Source organism: Ornithorhynchus anatinus, chromosome 10 (assembly GCF_004115215.2).
Source record: "Ornithorhynchus anatinus isolate Pmale09 chromosome 10, mOrnAna1.pri.v4, whole genome shotgun sequence".
Taxonomy (NCBI): domain Eukaryota; kingdom Metazoa; phylum Chordata; class Mammalia; order Monotremata; family Ornithorhynchidae; genus Ornithorhynchus; species Ornithorhynchus anatinus.
Window position 1 is genome coordinate 32,531,005 of NC_041737.1, and position 23,317 is coordinate 32,554,321.

General features: G+C 49.4%; 1 protein-coding gene across 2 annotated transcripts in view; it reads right to left on the reverse strand.

The window, feature by feature from the left end:
• Positions 1-23,317, reverse strand: part of COPS4 (COP9 signalosome subunit 4) — a 59,646-nt gene that overhangs the window by 11,913 nt on the left and 24,416 nt on the right. For both annotated transcript variants that reach the window (XM_029073690.2, XM_029073689.2), the window contains exons 2-7: positions 21,497-21,576; positions 20,235-20,386; positions 18,743-18,846; positions 17,272-17,425; positions 9,412-9,562; positions 8,072-8,242 (exon numbers count right to left, since the gene is read on the reverse strand). In XM_029073690.2, coding sequence (XP_028929523.1) covers positions 8,072-8,242; positions 9,412-9,562; positions 17,272-17,425; positions 18,743-18,846; positions 20,235-20,386; position 21,497 — 733 coding nt within the window. In that variant the 5' untranslated portion in view covers positions 21,498-21,576. The remainder of the gene's footprint in view (positions 1-8,071; positions 8,243-9,411; positions 9,563-17,271; positions 17,426-18,742; positions 18,847-20,234; positions 20,387-21,496; positions 21,577-23,317) is intronic.

Below are 23,317 nucleotides of genomic sequence, written 5' to 3' on the forward strand. Positions count from 1 at the left end.
TTGTCAGCCACAGGCACGGAGTTGGGGAGCCAGGACGACTGGGATTTTTGCCACTGTGGAATCTTTCCTTGAGGACAGGAGCCTGAAAGTTTCTTTTACTTCCGTTTTGTTCCCAAGGAGCCCCAGGACCCATTTACGGTAGGAAAATCCAGCATCGCTCCCGGGTTCCCCGGGGCCGGTTCCCTTTCACAAGAGGGACTCAGACGCGGTATTCTGCTCGCCGTGGGAGCCCGATCAATCGATCCAGGATAGTTATTGAGCACATTCTTGGTGCAGAGCACTGTACTAAGCCCTTGGGGAGACTACAATACATCAAAGTTGGTAAACACGTTCCCTGTCCACGAGGAGCTTAGATGATGGCAACACATTTCTACCTTTTTTCCAATTTTAAGCTACTTTTGAGCCGTCTCTGGCGGGGAGACAGACGTTGAAATAAATTATTTATTTGTACATAAATGCAGCCATGGGGCTGAAGGTGGGCTGAATATCAAGTGCTTAAAGGGTACAGATCCAAGGACACTGGCAGGACTTGGGGAAATGGAGACTTGGTAGAGGAAGGCCTCTCGGAGGAGATGTGATTTTCTTGAAGGTGGGGAGAGTGGTGGTTTGTCTTTTATGAAGGGGGACGGAGTTCCAGGCCCAAGGGAGGATGTGGACAATGGGTCGGTGACACGACAGATGAGACGGAGGCAAAGAGAGAAAGCTGGCATTAGCGGAACGGTGTTTGCGGGTCGGGCTGTTGCAGGAGATAAGCAAAGTAAGGGAAGGAGGGGGGGGGACAACGGCGAGGAGTTTTGTTTGATGAGAATGTGATGGGCAACCACTGGATGGTCTCGAGGAGTGGAAAAACACGGATTAAATGATTTTCAAGAAAAACGAGTCAGACACCACAGTGAAGTAAGAAATACAGAGGGGCGAGAAAGGAGGCAGGGAGGTCAGCGAGGAGGCAGGATGCCAGCGCTTGGATCGGCAGGGTGCCGGTTTGGATGGAGAGGCAGGGGAAGGAAGATTTTCGACACCACTGAGGAGCAGCACGGCCCAGCCCACAGAGCACGGGCCTCGGAGTCAAGGGGACTTGGGTTCTAATCCCGGCTCCGCCGCCTGTCGGCCGCATGACCTCGGTCAAGTCACTTCACTTCTCCGGGCCTCGGCGGTGAATTGGGGATTAAGACCGTGAGACTCATGTGGGCCAGGGACTGGATCCAATCTCATTAACCTGTAGCTATTCCAGCGCTTAGAACGGTGCCTTACGCATACTAAGCATTTAACAAATACCATGATCATCATTACTATTAATAATATAATTACAAAAGCAATAATGAGAACTGACGGGATCTGATGAGAGATTATGTGGGTTGAATGACAGTGATGAGTCCAAGACAATACCCCTATGAGACTGGTCGACAGTGATGCTTTCTACGTGACGGGAAAGACGGGGAAGGAGGTACGGGTGGGAAGATGAGGAGTTCTGTTCCGGATACGGTACGTTTTGAGGTGGGACGCTCAGGCGGAGAGGTCCTCGAGGCAGAAGGAAATGCAAAAATTCCGAGGAGAGGTCAGGGATGGAGAGGTGATTTGGGAATCTTGCTTTGTTGATGTCCCTGCAGTCCTAGACGGGCTGATCAGAAGGGGCCTGAGGATGGCGGAGGGCTGCCAAGGAGTTATCAAGAGTCTCCTCTGTCAACAGCCAAATTCAACAGCTTGCCACCGGACCCCCCGCTGAAAAGCTAAACAGTTGCCTCTCTCCCTTATTTTTGATGGAGGGAGGTCATTCATACCCTAATTTAGATCACAGTAGTTACAGCAGAATGGCCTAGGGGACAAATCAGGGGCCCGGGAGTCCGAAGGTCATGGGTTCTAATCCTCACTCCACCATGCGTCTGCTGTGTGATCTTGGGCAAGTCACTTCACGGGGCCTCAGTTACCTCACCCATAAAATGGGGATCGCGACCAGGTCTGATCCAGTTTGCTTGTATCCACCCCGGCAGTCCCTGATGCATAGAAAGTCCTTAACCAAAACTTAACGAATACTGTTTGAACACCTGCCCCCAACCCTGTTTTATATTTCACCCCAGGAGACTGGCCCTCCCACAGTTTCCAGGAAATATACAACAGACACCAACTAAACCTCGGATGAACCAAGACTTGATTTGGGGCATTTAAATGAAAGGGAGCCTCTGACACCTTAAAGTGACTGGGTGACACCACGCAACTATTAAATTGGGCTATTATGACAACAGAGAAGTTAAGGACCCACTGAAAGTTGGAGAGGTGTATGCAAGGAAAGAGAGAGGAAGGAGAGTTCAAAGAGGAAACGCACAAATTTCGGGGAACTGTGAAAGCAAGCATTTGGTCTCGGGCAAACCTCACTGAATTCCAACTCAAGACATAATAATAATAATAATAATAATGTTGGTATTTGTTAAGTGCTTACTATGTGCCAAGCACTGTTCTAAGCGCTGGGGTAGACACAGGGGAATCAGGTTGTCCCACGTGGGGCTCACAGTCTTAATCCCCATTTTACAGATGAGGGAACTGAGGCACGGAGAAGTTAAGTGACTTGCCCACAGTCACACAGCTGACAAGTGGCAGAGCCGGGATTCAAACTCATGACCTCTCACTCCAAAGCCCACGCTCTTTCCACTGAGCCACGCTTAGGAGGGCTTCGGCACGAACTTCCCGAACACCCCGGTGGAGACTGCGGCTTGCGTCATCTGTGCCTCCAAGAAACTTTAAACTCTCTGCCCCAGGGACAGTAGGAGGAGTAAGGTGGGTGAAGGGTCCTGAGCTTTTTTCCAAAGGCTGCATTTTTTTTCAAATGTGACTCTATCACTCTCCGATATTTTATTACGAACTAAACTGCGAGCTGGTCCTACTAAGCGAATGCTCTCTTCCTTCTGTAACAGCATATTCTCTTAGCCTACAATTTACGCTGCTGCGTGTAGACAGAGTGAGTTTTGCTTTTTCTCTTCTTCGACCTGCAGAGCCGAGAAAACATCCCGCCCTTTCTCCGCACGCCAATTTAACCCACAAATCGCCACTGCTTTCGCGTTCCTAATTCGTTTCTTGACCAAGGCTTAAACTCCATTTTCTACTGGCTCCTTCTTTGGCCATCTATCGATCCCTTATTCCAACAAAACCCTCCCTTCGCCCCATGGCTCCCTCCAGTTATCGCCCCATCTTCCTTCGACCGTCCCTCTCCAGGCTCCTTGAGTGTTAGCTACACCCACGGCCACCATTCCCTCCGGTCCCCCTGCAATCTGGCTTCCATCCCCTTGGTTCCACACAAAGCTGCCTCTCGCAGGACGCCAGTGACCTCCTTCTTGCCAAATCCAGTGGCTTCTACTCCATCCTAATCCTCCTCAACTCTCCTGCAGTCTTCATCCCTTGTGGCCCACCTCCCTCTCCTCAACACCTTGGCTTCACTTTCCTCTCCTGGTTCTCCTCCCATCTCTCCGCCCACTCCTTCTCAGTCTCTTCTGCCGACTATCTCCCACCCTGTGGAAGCTGTGGGAGCCTTGAGGCTCAGTTCTGGAACCCCATCTGTTCTCCGCCTCCACCCACTCTCCTGTGGAGGAGGACTTCGCTTCCACAGCTTCAACTCTACCGCTTCTACGCCCGTTAACGTCAAACCTATCTCTCCAACCCTGACCCCCTCCGATTTTGCATCCCCTCCTGCCTTCGAGAGGAGACTGTAACCGCGGCATTATCCTCAACTCATCTCTCACTCAACCCACGGATTCAAATCTGTCACCAAATTCTGTCAGTTCTACTGTCACATCATTGTTTTAAATCCGACCTTTCTCCTCTTCCTGCTGATCGAAGAACTTATCATGTACCTCCTTGACTACTGCATCCATCTCCTTGCTGACCTCTCCGCCTTCCGTCTCTCCCCTCTCCAGCCCATATTTCATTCCGCTGCCCAGATCATTCTTCCGAAAAACTCATCAGTCCGTATCTCGCCACTCAACGACCTCCAAGGGGTTGCCCGTCCACCTCCACGAACAGAAACGCCTTTCCACTGGCTTTAAGTCAGCTCTCTCTCCTTCTTAATTTACCGCTCCACTTCTAGAACCCAGCCCTCACGCTTCTCTCCTCCAATACCAACCTACTTCCTGTACCTCAATCTTGTCTATCTAGCTGCCAACCCCTTGCCCACGATCTACCTCGGGCCTGAATTTAGATTATATCCTCTTTGAAGCCAAGGACCACGTCTACGTACTCGATTGTACTGTATTCTAAGTGCTTAATACTGTACTCTGAACCCAGGAAGAACTCAATCAAAGCCACCGTCTCCGCGCAGACTGTAAATTCCGTTAGCCGTGTCGACCAACTTTCTCATATCGTCCTTTCCCAAGTGCTTAGTACACTGCTCTGCACACAGTAAATGCAGAATAAATTCCACTGATTGACTGATCCAAATGAGAAAGGGTTTCTATTTATTAAAAGATAAAAAGGTTTCAAATAGGAACTAATCACTTATATTTTCTCCACCTTCTTGATGGGCCAGTGGAAGTGAGACAATATGCAGGAGGGGAAGTAGAAGGAAATTTGCGACATTAGAGTTTTAATCATGAGGAAAAAAATCCCACGGTTTCTCCAGAAAGCCTTCTGTCAAAACCGGAGCAACTAATGGCCCATTTATGTGAATCAACACTGATTCACTGTTAAATTTCTTATGTTACGTTATATTTTGTGTTAAATTTCTGAGGCAGACCAGGCAAGAAAGGAAGATGAGTCCACTGGTTTCAAATTCCCTTTCCCCAACAACTGTGTTGTTTGGTGAGGGAGAACCACAGGTGGAGAGCGATGTGACGGAGGTAAATGGATTACGGAAGAACAGGAGATCTCCGAAAGGGGTGAATAGCTCAGGGTCCCAGAGAACAAATGCAGGTCAGTTCAGTCCCGAGGTCCTGATGAGAACTGGATGACTTCCCGCAGGCCCAAGTCTGGGACAGTTGGCTAAGGTGCTGCTGAACTGGAACCAAACTGAGGCTGGCAAACGTCCAGGCCTCGCTTCCAGTGGGGTGATTTCCCCCGGACTGGTGGGATTACAAATTTCATCGGCCCCCAAGCGTGGCCAAGTCCCTCCAAAACATCTGCCAGCCCCGTTTGGCTCAGGGTCCCTTCCCAGCACCCCAGATCATATCAACCCACCAGCCCCTCTTCTCTTGTCTGATGCTGTCGTCTCCGAACCACAGCGACACAATGGACGCATCGCTGCCATCCACAATCATTCTGATACTGCCTCCACAGAGCTTTCTCGGTAAAAATATGGAAGTGGTTTACCACTGCCTCCTTCCGTGCAGTAGTAACCCACTCCCCGTGTCTTGATCTCTTCCATCTCTGCCCTCGACTCTCCCCTGCCGCTGCTGCCCGGCACAGGTGAGTTTGGACTTGTGGCAGAACGCCTCCCACTCACAAGCCACGGCCCAAGCTAGGAATACAACGGATATGACTCTGCTTGACTCTCCCTCCCGTAGTCGAGACCGGTAGAGCACTGGACACTCTTCGGGTGTGACCCTGAGGGGGTCCCAGCCCCTCTAACACGAATATATTCATTTACACCCTACCTCGGCAGTTGTGTTTAAATCATTTCAATTATTAATTCTGATTGTTCTACTCTGAAAGATTTTTATGTCTGTCGTCCCCACTGCAAGCTCTTTGTGGGCAGGGAAGATGTCTCTTGCGTCTACTGTCTTCTCAAATGCTTAGTACCAGGCCTGGCACCGGGAAGCACTCAATAAACACGATTCATTCGGTCGTATTTACTGAGCGCTTACTGTGTGCAGGGCACTGTACTAAGCGCTTGGAAGGTACAATTCGGCAACAGATGGAGACCATCCCCGCTATTGCTAGCATAGCATTCAGGGGGAACAGCCCAGAGCCTGGGCAGATCCTGGATTCTGAGTCCACGGAAGGCTCTGTCTCTCGCCCATCTCCAGTTCCGCTGCCCAGATGGTTTTTCGGCCCAGTGCGGGAATCCAATTTGGGAAAGGGAAGGGACTGAGAATGAAGCTCCCGCTACTAAGCACACTTTAGGCTTCTCAGATCAAACCAACTCTCCAAATTCCTAACTACTGGGGCATAAATTGGCTAAGTTTTCCAGTGCCCGTAAAGCATCTCTGCCCACAAAAAAATCCCATTGGAGTTTGGACGCTTACAGTCTTTAGCCCGACTCGTGGAGGGACGAGAAGCGACAGGGCTTAACATACACGGATTAGGTTCTGCAGTCACGTGTTCTGCGGCTATGCCAGCTCTGACTTCTTACGAATTTTCTCAAAAGCTGAGTCCCTGCGATATGGGTTGGGGCACATTCGGGACTCAAATGACAGCCCGCTCATCATCCCTGACTCTTTCACTCAGATTAGGAAAAGAGGACACCTGCTGAACCCTAAACGAATGCACCGTTCTTGTGAACCTGTGGTCTCTTCGTCGGCTTCATGATTTTTAATTTTTCTAAACTGCATTTCGCACCACTGTCAGTTCTCCTCCTCTATTTGAAAGCTTCCCGAAGAGAAGGCCATGTCTTATCTTTCTTTTCAGTGTCCCCTAAAGGCCAGAGTAGAGGGGTCAGTAAACAGAGGGCCCTCAAATACTAATCCATGAATCTACTACATCAGCAGTACTTGCAAGCCGCACATTATTATTATTATTATTAAATAGTATTTATTGAGCGCTTACTATGTGCAGAGCACTGTACTAAGCGCTTGGAATGAACAAGTCGGCAACAGGTAGAGAGAGTCCCTGCCGTCTGACGGGCTTACAGTCTAATCGGGGGAGACGGACAGACGAGAATTTTTGAGAATCAGATATGGCTCTCGAGCACAGGCACCCAGCCACGAACTAGGCAACTGCGAACGGCCTGGCCCCCAGGGCAAATAGTTACAGAGGAAGCTGGGCAGGAGGTCGTTGGCCCACCACACCACACAGCTCTGAGCAACAAAAGGGCCTAAGGGGAGCCAAGATGGCAGCCCGATGCCTCACCGGACAGCGAAATGAGCAAGAGTTGTCTCGGCCCCATCACCTCACCCCACGTGCTGCCTGCCTCCTGTACCCTGCGGCAGACGGCAGCAGAGCTGAAGTGGGCCGGCTGAGTTGGCAGGACAGGAGACGATTCAGCCCCAACGCACGCCACGGGCAAGAGCAACTCCCGAGTTGGGAGTCAAGAACCCCAAAGACAACTACAGGCGGGCTAGGTGCCAGGCCGAGAGTACAGGCGGCAGAGGGTGAGTTCAGCCACAGAGCCAGGAGCTGTCAGTAATCTCTGCAAGCCCCGTGCATACCAAATCCAGGAGCTGGGGAGTTAAGTGGAAGCGAAGGGAGAAAACAACTAGATTTAGGTCCGTCCATCCCCCTCTCCCATTTGTAGGGTAGGACAAACCTCGGTCTTACCAAATCCCCCTTGCCCCTCTTCGACTTTTCTTCTGCCGGTGCTAATGGAGAGTTTTCTCCTAACTGAGCCCGAGGGAGGCCCCGGCCTTCCTCTTTCCCTCTCGGCACGCTAGCTTTCAGAGCTGGGAGGGAAGCAGGGGGTCGGGCGGACCGTGACGAAGAGCAGAGGCGGGACACGCGCCAGCTGAAAGATCCCCTCCTTCCAACTGCCGCAAGATGGAAAGACAACTCCCGGGTCAGGGTTCTCTGGGAACTTCCCACCGAGGACCCCAGAGTCAGGGGACCAGATCTGTGGCCTTCCCTGGGCCGCTCCAGGGAGTTACTCGTTGCTGATTCTCTCTCGCCCAGTCCTCTCTCCTTCCTCTCTTTCTCCATCCCATCCCCATTCGTCACAACAGCAGTTGCTACAGAGAGCTGATTGGTATGAAATAGCCTCGTATCACACTGATCCGTGCACCAAAGGATGGATTTCGTTCAATTCTTCTGCACCAGAAGGCCGCTGGCCCCTGCTAGGGAGCAAATCCCCCTGGCTCAAAATGACACGGAGTATATGGAGGTAAATTAAAGTTAGTACACTATGGACAGGTCTCATTCTACGGGCTCCCGGAAGAAAAGAACACGTTATTTACAAAGCTGGCTCAGAAGAATCAATACTACGCTTAAAATCTCTTTATACCATCTGCTGTGGTTGCTTTTTGGTGAGGCATCAACATGGCAGCAAATTCCTGAAGCTGATTTCCTCGGATAATTCTGTCCAGATACATTTTCTCTAGGATTCCGTAGGCTGCGAGCTGTTGACATCTTTCGTCCTTAAACAGCGTGGCGAGCATTCGAGAACGCTGCTGTCCTAAAGAAACACAGAAGAAAAGCAGTGTAATTGGCTTCCCAGGTAAAGTATTTTGTATTCATGATTTCTTATCATTTCAATCAGAAACACATTCTTGACAAAAGCGAGTAAGGTCGCCGGCGTTGCCAAACTGTGAAAGGCTTGTCACCGTTGAAATCACGACAGAACGTATAAATAATTGTGCTTCGTGCTCAAAGATGACAGTAAAAATTAACCTCCTGGTGTGTAGGGGACCCACAGCCCCAAACCACACAAAGAATATCCTTCATTGTGTTTCCGGTCTTTGCTTTGGCGCCGAAAAGTATGGCTTCCCAGTCAGCCTACTGGGAAGCCCAGTTTAGTTTAGGAGATGCTCGAGATTTCTGTCGGGGGAAGAGGCCCTTTTCTACTCCCCGATCATTAGAAGGGAGCTGGTAAGGAAAAAAATAAAAGAAAAATATTCATATTCTGGAAAATTTTCTAGAGCCAGAACTGTTATGTATGTTTATGGATGTAGGGAGGCTTGAGTAAATTTCTGGGTGCTTGGGTGTGCGGGGGTGCGGTGACATGGCAACGTGTTTGTTCCCGCATGGATGAGAGTACCGACGGGGTCGGGGAAGGAAGGAAATGAGAAGGAAGAGGGAGGAAACCAATGGCAAAGAAGAGGAGGAGGAGAAGGAAGAGGAGGAAAAAAAGGAAGAGAGAGGCAAGGTGGAGGAAAGGAAGAAAGGAAGAGAATGTGGGAAGGGCAGTCAATGAGAAACAGGGGCGAGCTCTTCTCCCTCCTAGTTCGCGAGCCCAAAGTGGACTGGGCCGATCTGATTGATTTCTTTCCATCCCAGCACTTAAAACAGTGCAGTGTCAAACTTACTTGACACAGAGTAAGAGCTTAACAAATGCCATTATTTAAGGAAAAAAAAAGAGAAAAAAGGATGCCGGGCTCATTCTACTAACATATCCTTATTCCTCCCGTGGCTCTGACTACTGAGGAAATTTGGACTGGTCTTTCCCCACTTTAGACGAGAAGCCTTTGAGGAAAGGGACTCTATCTTTTGCTTCTCAGCAAGTAATCTCAGACACTGCTCCGTGCACGGGTAGGCAATCAAACCCCGACGACTGACTGGGAAGTGCTGTTGCAGAATGACAACCTCGTGATTTATTTTCAAGACACAGACACGCAGCATGTTTACCTGCCGACGCTAAGATGGTACAGTGTAAAGCGTGTTTTAATGCCTCCAGTCTTTCACTTTCATGGACTATCGTCTTGTATGACAGCTCATTGTACCTCTGGGCGGCTTCAATGAATTTTCTTCTGTAATCGAGAACGCGAGCGTAGCAAACCTGAAGGGAGGACATGTTTCGATCAGTGCGGACAAAGCAGCAGAAGACTCACTTGCACCCGGGCACTTCCCCAGGAGTTCGGAAACACCCAGACAGAGGGAGGAGGCCTGCGCTCCATCCCAGCGCCCACTTGACAAACCCAGGGCCAAAAATGCTGAATCGGGGGAGGGTCTCCACCCCCGTGTCCACCAGTGACCTGGGATCTATCCGGGGAAGGGACCCCGAGCCTTCCGGCCCCTCCCCTCACATGGAGGCCTGAGTCCGGGCCAGGGAGAAGGGCCACTGACCGCCCCAGCACCCGCTCGGGAAGACCAGGGGGAAGAGATTGAGACAAAGAGAAGGGCTCTACCCGCCCCACCCGGCCCCTCTCCCCACAGCGGAGGGGTCTGGAATCGCTTCTGCAGCAGATGGAACGGACGCTGAGCTCTCTGCCCCCTCCCTTCTCACGGAAGGCCTAAGATGGAGCCGGAGAGAAGGGCCACGACCTCCCAGTACCCAGTCGGCAAGCTCCGGGACAAAAAAGTGAAACTAAAGGGAGGGTCTCCGTGCCACCCGCCACCCCCACCCCGTCCTGCCGCCGGGGGGACGGACGGACGGACCTGGGATTCCCCTTCTAGAGAGATCTGCCACGTCCCAGTGGGTCTACAGATCAGCTGCTGCAACTCAGGACTTTCTTTCTCTGATGCCCTAACCCCACAGTGTGCCTTCACTCTCCTCCCTCTGGTCTCCCCTTCCCCGGGCACCCCCTTCATCCTCCTCCCCACAAGCTGGCCCTCCTCCGTGCATTCCCGTCCACCCCCGCCCCAACCGTCTCCCCCGCCCCATCCCCGTCATCCCGTCCCAGCGCCGTCCTTCATCCCCCTCTCCATGCACTGGTCCCTGCCAGCTCATCCCCGTTCAATCCCTTCTACCCTTTGCCCCGTCCCCACGCCACGCACCCTCCCCGTGGCCTCAGTCAAATGCAGCCCATGGAACCCCCACTCCATTAGGGGGAAGCTTCCCTTCTTTAATGACCCGTGCCTGTCCCGGTCACTCCTCCCCTTCGCCATTACTGCAACCTGGCTCACCCCTGAAGACACGGTCTCTTCTGCGGCTCTCTCCAAGCGATGGCCTCTGCTTCTCCCACTCCCCCAGACCCACTGGGAGAGGAGGATGTGTCCACTCCCTCCTCGCGCCCCAGTGCTGCTTTCGCACCACTCCACCTCCCCCATCCCTCTCTTTCCCTTCCGTCGAAGCCCATTTCGTCCGCCTCTACCACCCACTCCACGGTCATCTACCGCCCCCCAGGTCTCACTTCCAACTTCTTCAACCACTTTGATCCCTTTCTCACATTCCTTCTTTCTGTCCTCTCCCTGACTTTCCCGTCACCGTGGGCGGCATCACCCTCCCTCCCGCCTCACAGGCCCGTAACCTTGCCATTATCCTTATCTCCTCTCTCTCATTCAACCCGCGTATTCAATCCCTCATCAAATCCTGTCGGTCCCACCTTCGCAACATCGCTAAAATCCACCCTTTCTTCTCCATCCAAACTGCTACCATGTTAATACAGTCAGTCATCCTATCCCGCCTGGAGTACCCCATCAGCTTCCTTGCTGACCTCCCAACCACCTGCCTCTCTCCTCTCCAGTCCATACTTCACTCCGCTGCCCGGATGATCTCTCTACAGAAACGTTCACAACCCCCTACTCAAAAATCTCCAGAGTTTGACGATCCACATTCGTATCAAACAAAAACTCCTCACCGTTGGCTTCAAAGCTCTCCATCCCCTCGCCCCCTCCTACCTCACCTCGCTTCTCTCCTTCTACAACCCAGCCCGCATACTTTGCTCCTCTGGATCCTTCTCACTGTGCTTTGATCTCGCCTGTCTCGTCACCAACCCCTGACCCACGTTCTATCTCTGGCCTGGAACGCCCTGCTTCCTCAAATTCTCCAAAGACTCTCCCCTCCTTCGAGGCCTTATTGAAGGCGCATCTCCTCCAGGAGGCCTTCCCGGACTAAGCCCCACTTTTCCTCACCTCCCACTCCCTTCTGCGTCGCCCTGACTTGCTCCCTTTGCTCTTCCCCCCTTCTCCTTGCCCCATAACACTTATGTATATATCTGTAATTTATTTATATTGATGTCTGTTTGTTTGTACTGATGTCTGTCTCCCCTCCCTCTAGACCCGTTATGGGCAGGGATTGTCACTCTTTATCGCTGTAGTGTACTTTTCCAAGCGCTCAGTACAGCGTTCTGCACACAGTAAGGGCTTAATAAATCCAACTGAATGAAAACAAGGATAAATCTTTCTCCTTGCCTACCCTGATCCTTGGGGACTTCAATATTCTGTTCACGATGACCCTTCTGCTGCCCGACTTCGATCACTCCTCAATTCCGCTGACCTCCCGATCCGCCCTACCTCACCCACTCACCAACTTGGACACCCTCTCGATCTCGTCGACTCCAGCTAATGCGACAATCTTTACCCTCACCAACTCTGAAATCCCTCTATCTGACCACAACCTCCACTCCTGCCTTCCCTCCCACACACCTCCTCCCCATAAATCTGTACCGTTCCCCCACAGAAACCTCCAATCTTTTGAACTCATCCAATTTTCTCAACTCATGATGTCCCGTTTAGCCTCCATATCCCAACTCCCTTCCCTTGATGACCAAACTGACACTCTACACACCACCCTCTCCACTGAACTCAACTCACTCGCTCCCCTACCTCTTCGTCAATCTCGTACCACTGACCCACAGCCCTGGATCACCTCTACAGTCCGCCTTCACCTCTACAGTCTGCCTTCTTCACTCCCATGCACAAGCCGCAGGGTGCTGCCGGCGGAAATCTAGATAGGCTGACTTCAAATTTATCCTTGCATGCCTTAACTCTGCCTGGCAAAATGATTTCTCCATCCTTAATGACATCTGTGTCCATCACCCTCGCCAGGTGTTCCACACGTTTAATGCCGTCCTCGAACCCCCCGTCGCCCCCGCCTCCCCCATCCCTTGCCCCCGGTGACCTGGCCACCCGCTTCGTCGAGAAAATTGACACTATCAGGGGTGATCTCCCTCAAATCTCCCTTGCCCCTCTTCAATTCCCTCTTCAACTCTCCATCCCCTCTTCAACTCTCCCATCTTTCCCAGCAGTATCTCTAGTGGAAATCTCCTGCCTTCTCTCCAAATCCACCGTCCCCTCCTGCACGTCCGACCCCATTCCCTCGCACCACTGTACCAAAACACCCGACCCCTTCTTTCTTCCCCCCGTAACGGCCATCTTCAACTGTTCCCTCTCCAATGGCTTCCTCCCTACTGTCTTTAAATATGCCCATATCTTCCCTATCCTAAAAAACCCTCCCTTGAAGCCACAGCTCCACCCAATTACTGCCCCATCTCCCGCCCTACCCTTCCCCTCCGCTGTCTCCGCCCGCTGTCTCAAATTCCCCTCCTCCAATTCTCTCCTTGACCCCCTCCAATCTGGTTTCCGGCCCCTTCACTCCACTGACACCACCCTCTCAAAGGTCACCGATGATTTCCTTCTTGCCGCACCCAACGGCCTCTACTCCATCCTAATCCTCCTCGACCTCTCAGCTACTTTTGACCCCGTCTACCAAAACCTTCGCCTGGAAACGTTATCCGACCTCGGCTTCACGGATACTGTCCTCTCCTGGTTCTCCTCCTGCCTCTCTGGCCGCTCGTTCTTGGGCTGTTTCATGGGCCCCTCCTCTGCCTCCCACCCCCTAACTTTGGGTGCCCCTTGAGGTTCAGTTCTGGGGTCCCTTCTATCGTCCAACTACACCCACTCCCTTGGAAAACTCTAGCTCGCGTGGCTTCAGTTATCACCTCTTCGCCGATGACACCCCAATCTCCATCTCCAGCCCTGCTCTCTCTTCCTCTCTGCAGTCTCGCACTTCCTCTCGCCTTCAAGACGTCTCTACTTGGATGTCCACTTGTCACCTCAGACTTAATGTGGCTAAAACTGAACTTATCTCCCCACCCAAGGCCTGTCCTCCCGCTCGCTTTCCTGTCACTACTGACAGCACCACCAGCCTTCCTGTCTCACAACCCTGTAGCCTTGGCTTTAGGCTTGATTCCGCTCTCTCATTCAACCCACATATTCAAGCCATCACTAAATCCTGTCAGTTCTACCTTCACAACATCATTAAAATCCACCCCTTCCTCTCCACTCAAACTGTTACCACGGTAATGCAAGCACTTAGTGCTTAGTTCAGTGCTCTCCACTGTGAGTGCTCAAAAAATACCACTGATCGATTGATGATTAACAGACAGAAAAGAAGAGGCTGGAGAACTCTCACATGACACATGGTAATGCAAGTGTGGGTGATTCTCTGCGGTGAAGACAGCCTACTTAGGCTGGGAGCTCCATGTGGGACAGAGACTGGGTCTGGCCCGATTAACCAGATCTACCTACCCCAATGCTTAGAACAGTGCTTTACACACAGTAAGTGCTACGCAAACACAATAAATAAATAAGAACCCCAATCCCTCCAGCAGCCCCCACTTTCTGGTCATTCAAACCCCCAAACCTCTACCAATCGCTTACGACTACTAACTGCGGTCACGTACCGCCTCTTCAACCCTACCTGTGCTTTTCTGAGCAATTTTAACACTTTTATTTCCTTCTTCCTCTCACCATCTTCTCCTACACTGATCCTCTGGAACTCAAATTTCCCAAAAGTGTTTCTGCCCATCACTTCCCACTTCTCAAATTTGCTCCATCCCATTTTCCCCCACAGGCCACTTGGACAACCAAATAGATTTCACCATCATAAATCGCTTTACCATTTCAGATCTCCCCAGCGCAAAAATACCACTCCTCCAGCCTCAAACTCCTAAATTGCCACCTCACCCTCATCCCACCTATCTAGAAAACTGCTCTCTCTTCCCACAGAGATCTCTCCTTTTTCAGAACCACCCTGACACACCAACACAAAAACACAGACCACCACCACGGTAAACTCCCTCCACTCCTGCGCTCAGGCCAAAGAGCGTGCTGTTGCTAGAAATCCAGGCCCTGGCCAATTTTTGCCCCTTTGCACTCAGTATTACTCGCTCTAACTCCATCCTGTCTTCGAATTAGAGACGTTGCTTCTCATCCCCCGTGTAATTTATTTTAATGTCTTCTCCACTAAACTGTAAGCTCCTCGAGGGCGGGGAGAGTGTCTACCAACCCTAGAGAATCGTACTCTCCCAAGTGCTGAGTACAGCGCTTGGCACAAAGTAGGGACTTGACAAATGCTACTGATTAATTGATTGGTCGACCACTGTCCCTACCAATTATTCCGGACCTTTAACTCCAGCCTGAGGCCCTCCGTGGTCCTATTTTGCCTTCCTCGCTTTCTCTGCCCCTGCCCATTAAATCATCAGCTTCCAGCTCCTCAAAGACTTCCCCCTTCTCCCAAACTCCCGCTCCGACGTCCACTCTCCTCTTCTGTCCTGCCGGCTCTCAAGGTATCTCTGGCCTGCTATCATAATCCACCCGCTTTATATGTGCCCCCGTGAAGCAGCATGGCATAGCGAATACAGCACAGCCCTGGGAATCGGAGCGTCATGGGATCTAATCCTGGCTCTGCCAGCTGGCCGCTGGGTGACCTTGGGCATGTCACTTCACTTCTCGGTGCCTCAGTTACCTCATTTGCAAAATGAGGACTGACACTGTGAGCCCCACGTGGGGCAGGGACCGTGTCTCACCCCATTTACTTGTATCCTCCCCAGTGCTCGGGACGGTGGCTGGCACGGAGTGAGTGCTTAATGAGTACCACCATTACTATTATTATTATTATTCCCGATCCCTCTCACCTTCTAGAAACTCTTGCCCTTCACCCTTCTTTTCTGCCCCAGCTGCCATAATTGAATGCTCGCTCTCTAGCTGCTCCTTTCCCTCTGCCTTCAAATTCACTCATGCCTCCTCCATTCTAAACTGCCCTTCTATTCACCCCACCCTCGGCCCCACAACACCAAGGTAGGTATCCAAAGTTTATTTCTTCAGAGTTATGACCGTAAGCTCCTTATAGACGGAGAACACATCTTCCAACTGTTATACTGTACTCTTCCAAGCGCTCAGCACATAGTAGGTGTGCAGTAAATATGACTGATTGACTGATGGATGGATGGATGTTGGGGATAGCAATTCCGATAGGGAAGCTGGAGGAGTGGGTTTGGGAGGGAAGGGGAGAATTTAGGGTTCAAAGGTGTTGAATTTGAAGTGCCACTGGAAAAGCCATCTTATTTATCGTATTTATTGAGCGCTTATTGTGTGCAAAGCACTGTATTTAGCGCTTGGGAGAGTATAATCAAACACGTTCCCTGCCCACAACCGGCTCACAGTCTAGACGGGGAGACAGACATTGATATAAATACATAGATAAAGAAGTAAATAAATTACAGATACATACATACATGCCAAGGGCAAGGGAGAGAAGATGAAGGAGCAAGTATGAGTGACACAGAGGGGAGTGGGAGAAGAGGACGGGGGGCTCAGTCGGAGAGGCTTCTTGGAGGAGATGTGCCTTCAATAAGGTTTTGAAGTAGGGGAGGGCAATTATCTGTCTGATATGAGGAGGGAGGGAGTTCCAGAACAGAGGTAGGATGGGGGCGAGAGGTCGGGGGTGAAATCGATGAGACTGAGGCACAGTGAGGTTAGCAGCAGAGGAACCAAGTGTGCGGGCTGGGTGGTAGAAGGAGGACAGCGAGGTGAGGTAGGAGGCGGCAAGGTGGTCAAGGGCTTTAAAGCCAACGGTGAGGAGTTTTTGCGTGATGCGGAGGTAGATGGGCAACCGCTGGACTTTCTTGAGGAGTGGGGAAACATGATCTGATAAACACATCTTTAGGAGTCTTCTACATAGATGTGGGAGCTGAAACTATATGAACGGATGGGTTCCCCAAATGAACACAAAGGGAGAAGACCAGAAGACTGGGAAGAGAGCCTTGAGGGTGACGCTGAGTTAAAGGATGAGAAGTACAAGGGGAACCAAGGTTTTTTGTTATTTCTCATTTTAAGGGAGGCTCGGGTGCATTGGAAGACAGCGGGGAAGGAGTCAGAGACAAATATTAAAATCGTCATCAAAATATGAAGAAAGTGGGAGAAGTGATTTTTAAGGGATGGGGTCAGAAGCCCAGGCTGTGACAGAGAAGGGTGGGGACGGAGCGAGGGCCGGAATCCACCTCTTGGGAAATAGCTGGGAAGGAAGGAAGGAAGAACAGTAGATTGTTGTCGAGGTGACAGAGGTGCTCTGAGGGGGGGAAAAAATGAGGTGTGAACCCCGTTTTGTCAATGAAACAGTTCGCAAGGTCCGAATTAGGTTGGAACAGTGCTCGACACCAAGTAAGCACTTAGCAAAATAACGGTAATAACAGAGGTTTATTTATTTGGTCCCGAGGAACAGCAGAATGGGGAGTAGCGAGAAGATTCCCTCCAACTACCGTCACCCATTCTAACTTTTATCCACTTTTATTCTCCTCAGTTCTGAGTTGTGGCCATCTCGACTCAGAAGCCCCCATTCCTTCTCTACAACACACCTTCTCACCGTTCCGCACTTTCGTCCTCTGCTTCCCTGCTGCTGCCCTTCTAACCCCCTGGCCTAATGGCCATCAATTTCTCTGACACTCATTTCTGTAAGGTAAAATCTCAAACCAGACTACTGAAAATGGCGGAGGGGACGACCTCAAATAAGAAAGATTTTTAAGGTACTAAAGCAAGTTACATCACCTTATAATGTATCTGTAATTGTTCATTAGTGGATTCATTCTGAAGTAACGAAGCTCGATTTATATAAGCCTCTGCTTGGACCGGATCATCGTCCTCCAGATACAGTCTAGCTATTTTCAGATAGGTCTCCAGTTTATAGTCCACATTGTATTGCCTGTAATGAAACAGAAAAAACAGGTCAAGCTGGCTTCCTCTAGGTTGGCGGGCACGAGCATAAAAAGTTCAATTTCTTTCCCAACTACACGTTTCTTAGATACGGCGACGTTTGCCACACGTTTTGCCTTTCACGGCGGGAAAAATTCAAGGTTGGCACTTCAAAATAAAGCAATAATAAGGATGGTCATGCTTCCTTCTGAGTTTAAAGACTTTCAGAGTTTCTCATTTCCCTGTTTTACTTGTTTTTTTACCTAACTTACATGACATTCTCTGAGGACAGAAGCACTCCTGTCATAATGACCACTTCAATTTAGCCCATGAGAAAAAGCTACTAATAAAAATCAACTCCTAAAGCGTTTTTCTTCCCTTCTAATCGAACTAGTTTTCAAGACGAGAAATCGCCATCGCATTCAAAATACAAAACTTAAATTTTGTCAGTACCTGTGACTGAAAACTGGGAACACGCCTGCCTTCATAACACAAAAACAATCGAAAAGTATGTCTAGTATTGAAGACAACCGAAAACTCTTTTCTGAAAAAAAGAGAAACTCAAAGCAATAGAAAGACACAGGGCCATCTGAATCACCACAGATGCTCAGAATGTCAAGATGAGCACACGTTTCCGGCGAGCCATTTTTAACCCTGAGCCTTTCAGCTAGGCTGCTCGGTCGCTCCTTGAACGTGCCAACGGGCAAGGGGGTCTCGTGGCTGCGTCTCCCTTCGCCTTGGCAACGGAGCAGACAAACAGCCCAGAGAATTCTGAAATGACCGACTCACTGGAGGAAACTGGAAAGAAAACTCATAACGAGAGGATTTTTTTCTCCAACTCCCTCCATCCACCTTAGGTCGACACCTTAGATACTTCCTGTTTTCCCTAATTTTCTTAATTTCTCCTTGGAAGCCATGCACTGATTTTGAACTTGCAACTGAGAAGAAGGGGAAAAGAATGCTTCACTGGAGGGCTGAAATAAGTAAGGTTTTCAATGAACAAAAGGAAAAACCAAGCATAAGCTTGCTAATTTGATGGTGTCAATGGAACTCTTATTCTTCGATAGTCGTAATCAATCGTATTTGAGCGCTTACTTTGTGCAGAGCACTGTACTAAGTGCTTGGGAGAGTACAACAATATAACCGATACCTTCCCTGCCCACATCGAGCTTACAGTCTAGCAGATAGTTTCAAATGTCTGCGCTTACAGATTAAAAATAAGCTAAATTCCACAGAGAAGGCAGCAGGTGATCCATTAAAAATTGCCAGGGAAAGTTTAGAAAGAAAGGCCGAGTATGAAAAAAGCATTTTCCGCGATTTACTATACTTTTGTCCTGTTTCCAGGGGAATTCCAACCAACACTTGGGCTGCATTTCTCCAGTCTTCTTCCTTCTCATATATAGAAGCAAGATGTTGTCTTATAGACGCAACCTGAAAGGGCAGGAAGAAGCATCAGACCAATCCACTTCCAAAATCAATCCATCGTATTTACTGAGTTTTAACTGTGTGCATAGCACTGTACTACGGGCTTGGGAGTCTACGACCCAACAGTTTAACAAAAGCTGCATCGGTTAACTAATTTAATTTTCTAAACAGAGCATTTAGTTTCCTAGCAGACTTCTCCGTGTTTCCCACCTCAACTCATGGTTAATCGTGACCATGAGATTTTTATTTGTTGTCATTCATTCATTCAATCGTATCTACTGAGCGCTTACTGTGTGCAGAACACCGTACTTAGCGCTTGGGAAGTACAATTCGGCAACAGAGAGAGACAATCCCCAAACACAGATCCATTACTACCCAAGGCGGAGAACGGATGGAGAGCTGAAACAGAACACCTAAAATAGGGGAGCGTACCTTATAACATTTTTGTATATGTTTCAAACACATGCTTTATACATATTTTATAGGTATAAAAATCATTTTGATACTTTATCAATTTTTATCCTAAAATACTTTTTTACTCACTCGATTGCCCCATCCCAATTTTTGAAGAGGGAAATTATTTTTTGGACCCCCTAAGTGCCTCTAATTGGATCTAACCACGCCGAGAAGTGGCGTGGCTCGGTGGAAAGAGCCCGGGCTTAGGAGTCAGGGGTCGTGGGTTCAAATCCCGCCACCGCTGCTTGTCAGCTGTGTGACTTGGGGCGAGTCGCTTCACTTCTCTGGGCCTCAGTTCCCTCATCTGGAAAATGGGAGTTGAGACCGTGAGCCCCACAACCTGATCACTTTGTATCCCTCTCCCAGCGCTTAGAACAGTGCTGCGCACATAGTAAGCGCTTAACAAATACCTTCATTAACCTACGTAGAAACCATTACAGTCTCTTGAATCGTGCACATCCTGGGATCCTCTAGCCCGGTTCAGCTTTCCAGAACGGAGACGCTGTCCTCGCCCCTCACTCACTGTTGAGGCCTGTTGGCCCGCTCCCGTCGCTAGCGAGCGGGAGCAGAGACGAGCAAGAAGCGGTCAGCTGAGCCACAGCTCCGGCTTCGCTTCGGGTCACACGCCGAAAATGGCGGAGAAGGGAGATACTAAGCTCCGGACGGCTCATCTTCACCGGGGCCGGGGGGTGGAAGCGGTCCCTGGCCCAGCAATTATGACCCACGTATTTAACCCCACTCATGGAACAAGAACGGTGCGAAAGAGCAGAACGATCATGCAAATGAATACAAAATTAATGTTGTTTTGATCTTCACTCTACAGTTGTGTACATCATGTCCTTTTAACCAGTTGCATAACTGTAGTGTAAGTAAAATCTTTAAGAGTTCTGGAGTTCACACCTCTAGATTTTTAAGGAGAGTCTGGTGCTTCCTCTTACCTGCTCCTCAAATGAAATGACTCTAGGCTGGATCTTCTCCAAGGTGAAATGATAGATTTCTTTAGCGGTGCCATCCGGAAGATTTGGAAGATGGGTGCAGAAATCAGTCAATAACTGGCGAGAGATCACTAGACTGACATTCTCATTCACCACTTGGTTAAAAGACATGAGATAAAAAAAAAAAAGGGAGAAATGAATGTACTTACTTCTATTAACACAAACCAATCTTGACTCTGAACTATATTTCCAGGAAAACTATTCAACCATTAAGCCTAATGAATTAATCGTGAATCGGCCCAAACCTTATAAGACTTAAACAGGGCAGTTTAATAGTACAGGTTGACGACACAAAACCAAGATAGCCGACATACTGTATAAAAATAGAATTTGTTCTTCAAAAGCTGATGTTAAACTTTACATTTTAAAGAGTCCAGTCAAAAAAATTTGGAGCCGATTTGACCTGAAAACCTACAACTGATAGATTTTTACCACTTCCCAACTTACAAGAAGTCAGTCGAAGCAGCAGCCCAATGTTTTGTCTGTATATCGGAATAATTTTTTTTTACTAAGTACTATGCCAATATTTTGGACTTTGTGAACAATATTCCTGATAATTAACTTTCAGTGCAAGAAGACAAAAGCATTCACTACTTGGACAATCAATCAATTGTATTTATGGAGCGCTTTATATGTACCAAGTACTGCACTAAGCACTGGGGAGAGTCCAATACAACAAAAAGACACAAGTCCTGCCCACCACGAGCTCACACTCTAGAAGGGTAGAAAAGATAACGTGGGTACTTGCTGCAGCTGCGTAAACACTTCGAACTTTCACATTTCCCACACGAATTACTGTTGGAACTAACACTTCTCATTTTAGTTTTCATCCCAGTATAAATTCCAGTTTTAAGATCTGGGGGACATCTTTGTTAGACACTTTTAAGCTTCTGAGCGTGAGTGTGGAAAATGAATAATTAATTTCAGGAAGATCAATGAAATGAGATATGAGCAAAATCCTGAGTACAAGCTGTGACCTTTAGGGTTATTCATTATTCACTATTAAAAACAAACTTCAAACAATTTGGAATCTAGCCTATCCATTTCCATTATCACCAGGGTTTTCAATAAAGGACTCAAAGGAAGGCAATGACGCGATTTAAATGAACGCTGGGTACGCGGCTCCCCGTCTGAGCGTTATAATTTCCACGATTTAACTCAGTCGCTACAGAGCAAATCCAATACTGTTATACTGTTCTCCTTACTTGCTTCCACAAAGGCTTTCAAAGCCTCAAGTTGTTCCGCTCCAGCGAGCTGGATTGCCTTTTCTAGGATCTGACGATACCTGGAGATACAAAATACATCCATTACAGTCGACAATTTGTGACTTTTATCCGCTGCATTGCAGCGTTTATCCTTGAAGAAAACTTTTAGACAGAGGGGACAATAATGTTGGTATTTGTTAAGCACTTACTATGTGCAGACCACTGTTCTAAGCGCTGGGGTAGATACAGGGTAATCAGGTTGTCCCACGTGAGGCTCACAGTTAATCCCCATTTTACAGATGAGGAAACTGAGGCACAGAGAAGTTAAGTGACTTGCCCACAGTCACACAGCTGACAAGTGGCAGAGCCGGGAGTCGAACCCACGACCTCTGACCCCGAAGCCCAGGCTCTTTCCACGGAGCCATGCCTAGCATACGCTAACCGAGGACTACTATTACTGACATTATTATTTATCGTATTTATTGAGCGCTTACTGGGAGGCAAAGCATCACTGCCTCCTTTTCTACTACATGGGCAGACGCCAAAAGGGGTAGTGGGCTTGGACCCTTCCACTGCAGCTGAGGAAAATATACACGATAACCGTTGCTGTCCATGCATGCAGGGCCAGGAACAGAAGCTCTCAGCATCCCCACCACCACACAGTCCCGCCACTTCGGCAGAGGAGCTTTCCTCCTCCCTGCCACGGAGGAGACTTTATCCCATCCCATCCCGGCCTGCCTTCCACCACCTTGACGGGAAAGAGAAGAGCACCGGCAGCAGGAAGTCGCCACGAAGCCCGGAGAAGAGTGGTGCCTGCTGTCGGACTCTCGATGTTCTGCTTCTCTAGCCACAGCACCCTGCTGATTTATGCTTTTACTGTGGCATCTCTGCTGTGTTTTACGGGTCCTTCACCCCTCACACGTCTGCCTCCCTCCTCCCGGCTTATACTCTTCAACTGGGAGCCTCCCAAGGAACGTTTCTAACGGGGACCATTTCGAATTCCCGCAGACCTTCTGCCCGCCGCTGGCCTGGAACGCCCTCCCTCTTCGCATCTGGCAGATAATCACTCTCCCCACCTTCAAAGCCTTATTAAAAGCACATCTCCTCCAACAGGACTTTGCCAACTCTCATTTCTTTAATAATAATAATAATGATGATGGAACTTAAGCGCTTACTATGTGCCAAGCACTGTTCTAAGCACTGGGATAGATACGAGTTAATCAGGTTGGACACAGTCCCGGTCCCACACTTTTAATCTCTGGTTTACAGAGGAGGCGACCGAGGCTCTATTCCTACTCCCTTCTGTGTTGCCCTCATGCTTGAATTTACCTCCCTTTGCCCTTCCCTTAGCCCCACAGCACATAAGTACGAATCCGTAATTCATCTATTTTTATTAATGCCTGTCTCCCCCTCTAGACTGTAAGCTTGCTGTGAACAGGGAACACTTCTACTTACTCTCTAATAGTGTTGGTATTTGTTAAGCTCTTACTATGTGCAGAGCACTGTTCTAAGCACTGGGGTAGACACAGGGGAATCAGGTTGTCCCACGTGGGGCTCACAGTCTTAATCCCCATTTTACAGATGAGGTAACTGAGGCCCAGAGAAGTGAAGTGACTTGCCCACAGTCACACAGCTGACAAGTGGCAGAGCTGGGACTCAAACCCAGGACCTCTGATTCCAAAGCCCGTGCTCTTTCCACTAAGCCACGCTACTCTGTAATTCTGTACTCTCCCAAGTACTTGAGCTCAGTGCTTTGTACACAGTGAATGCTCAATAAATACGACTATACGACATGATTGCTCTGAACCACAACATGACCTT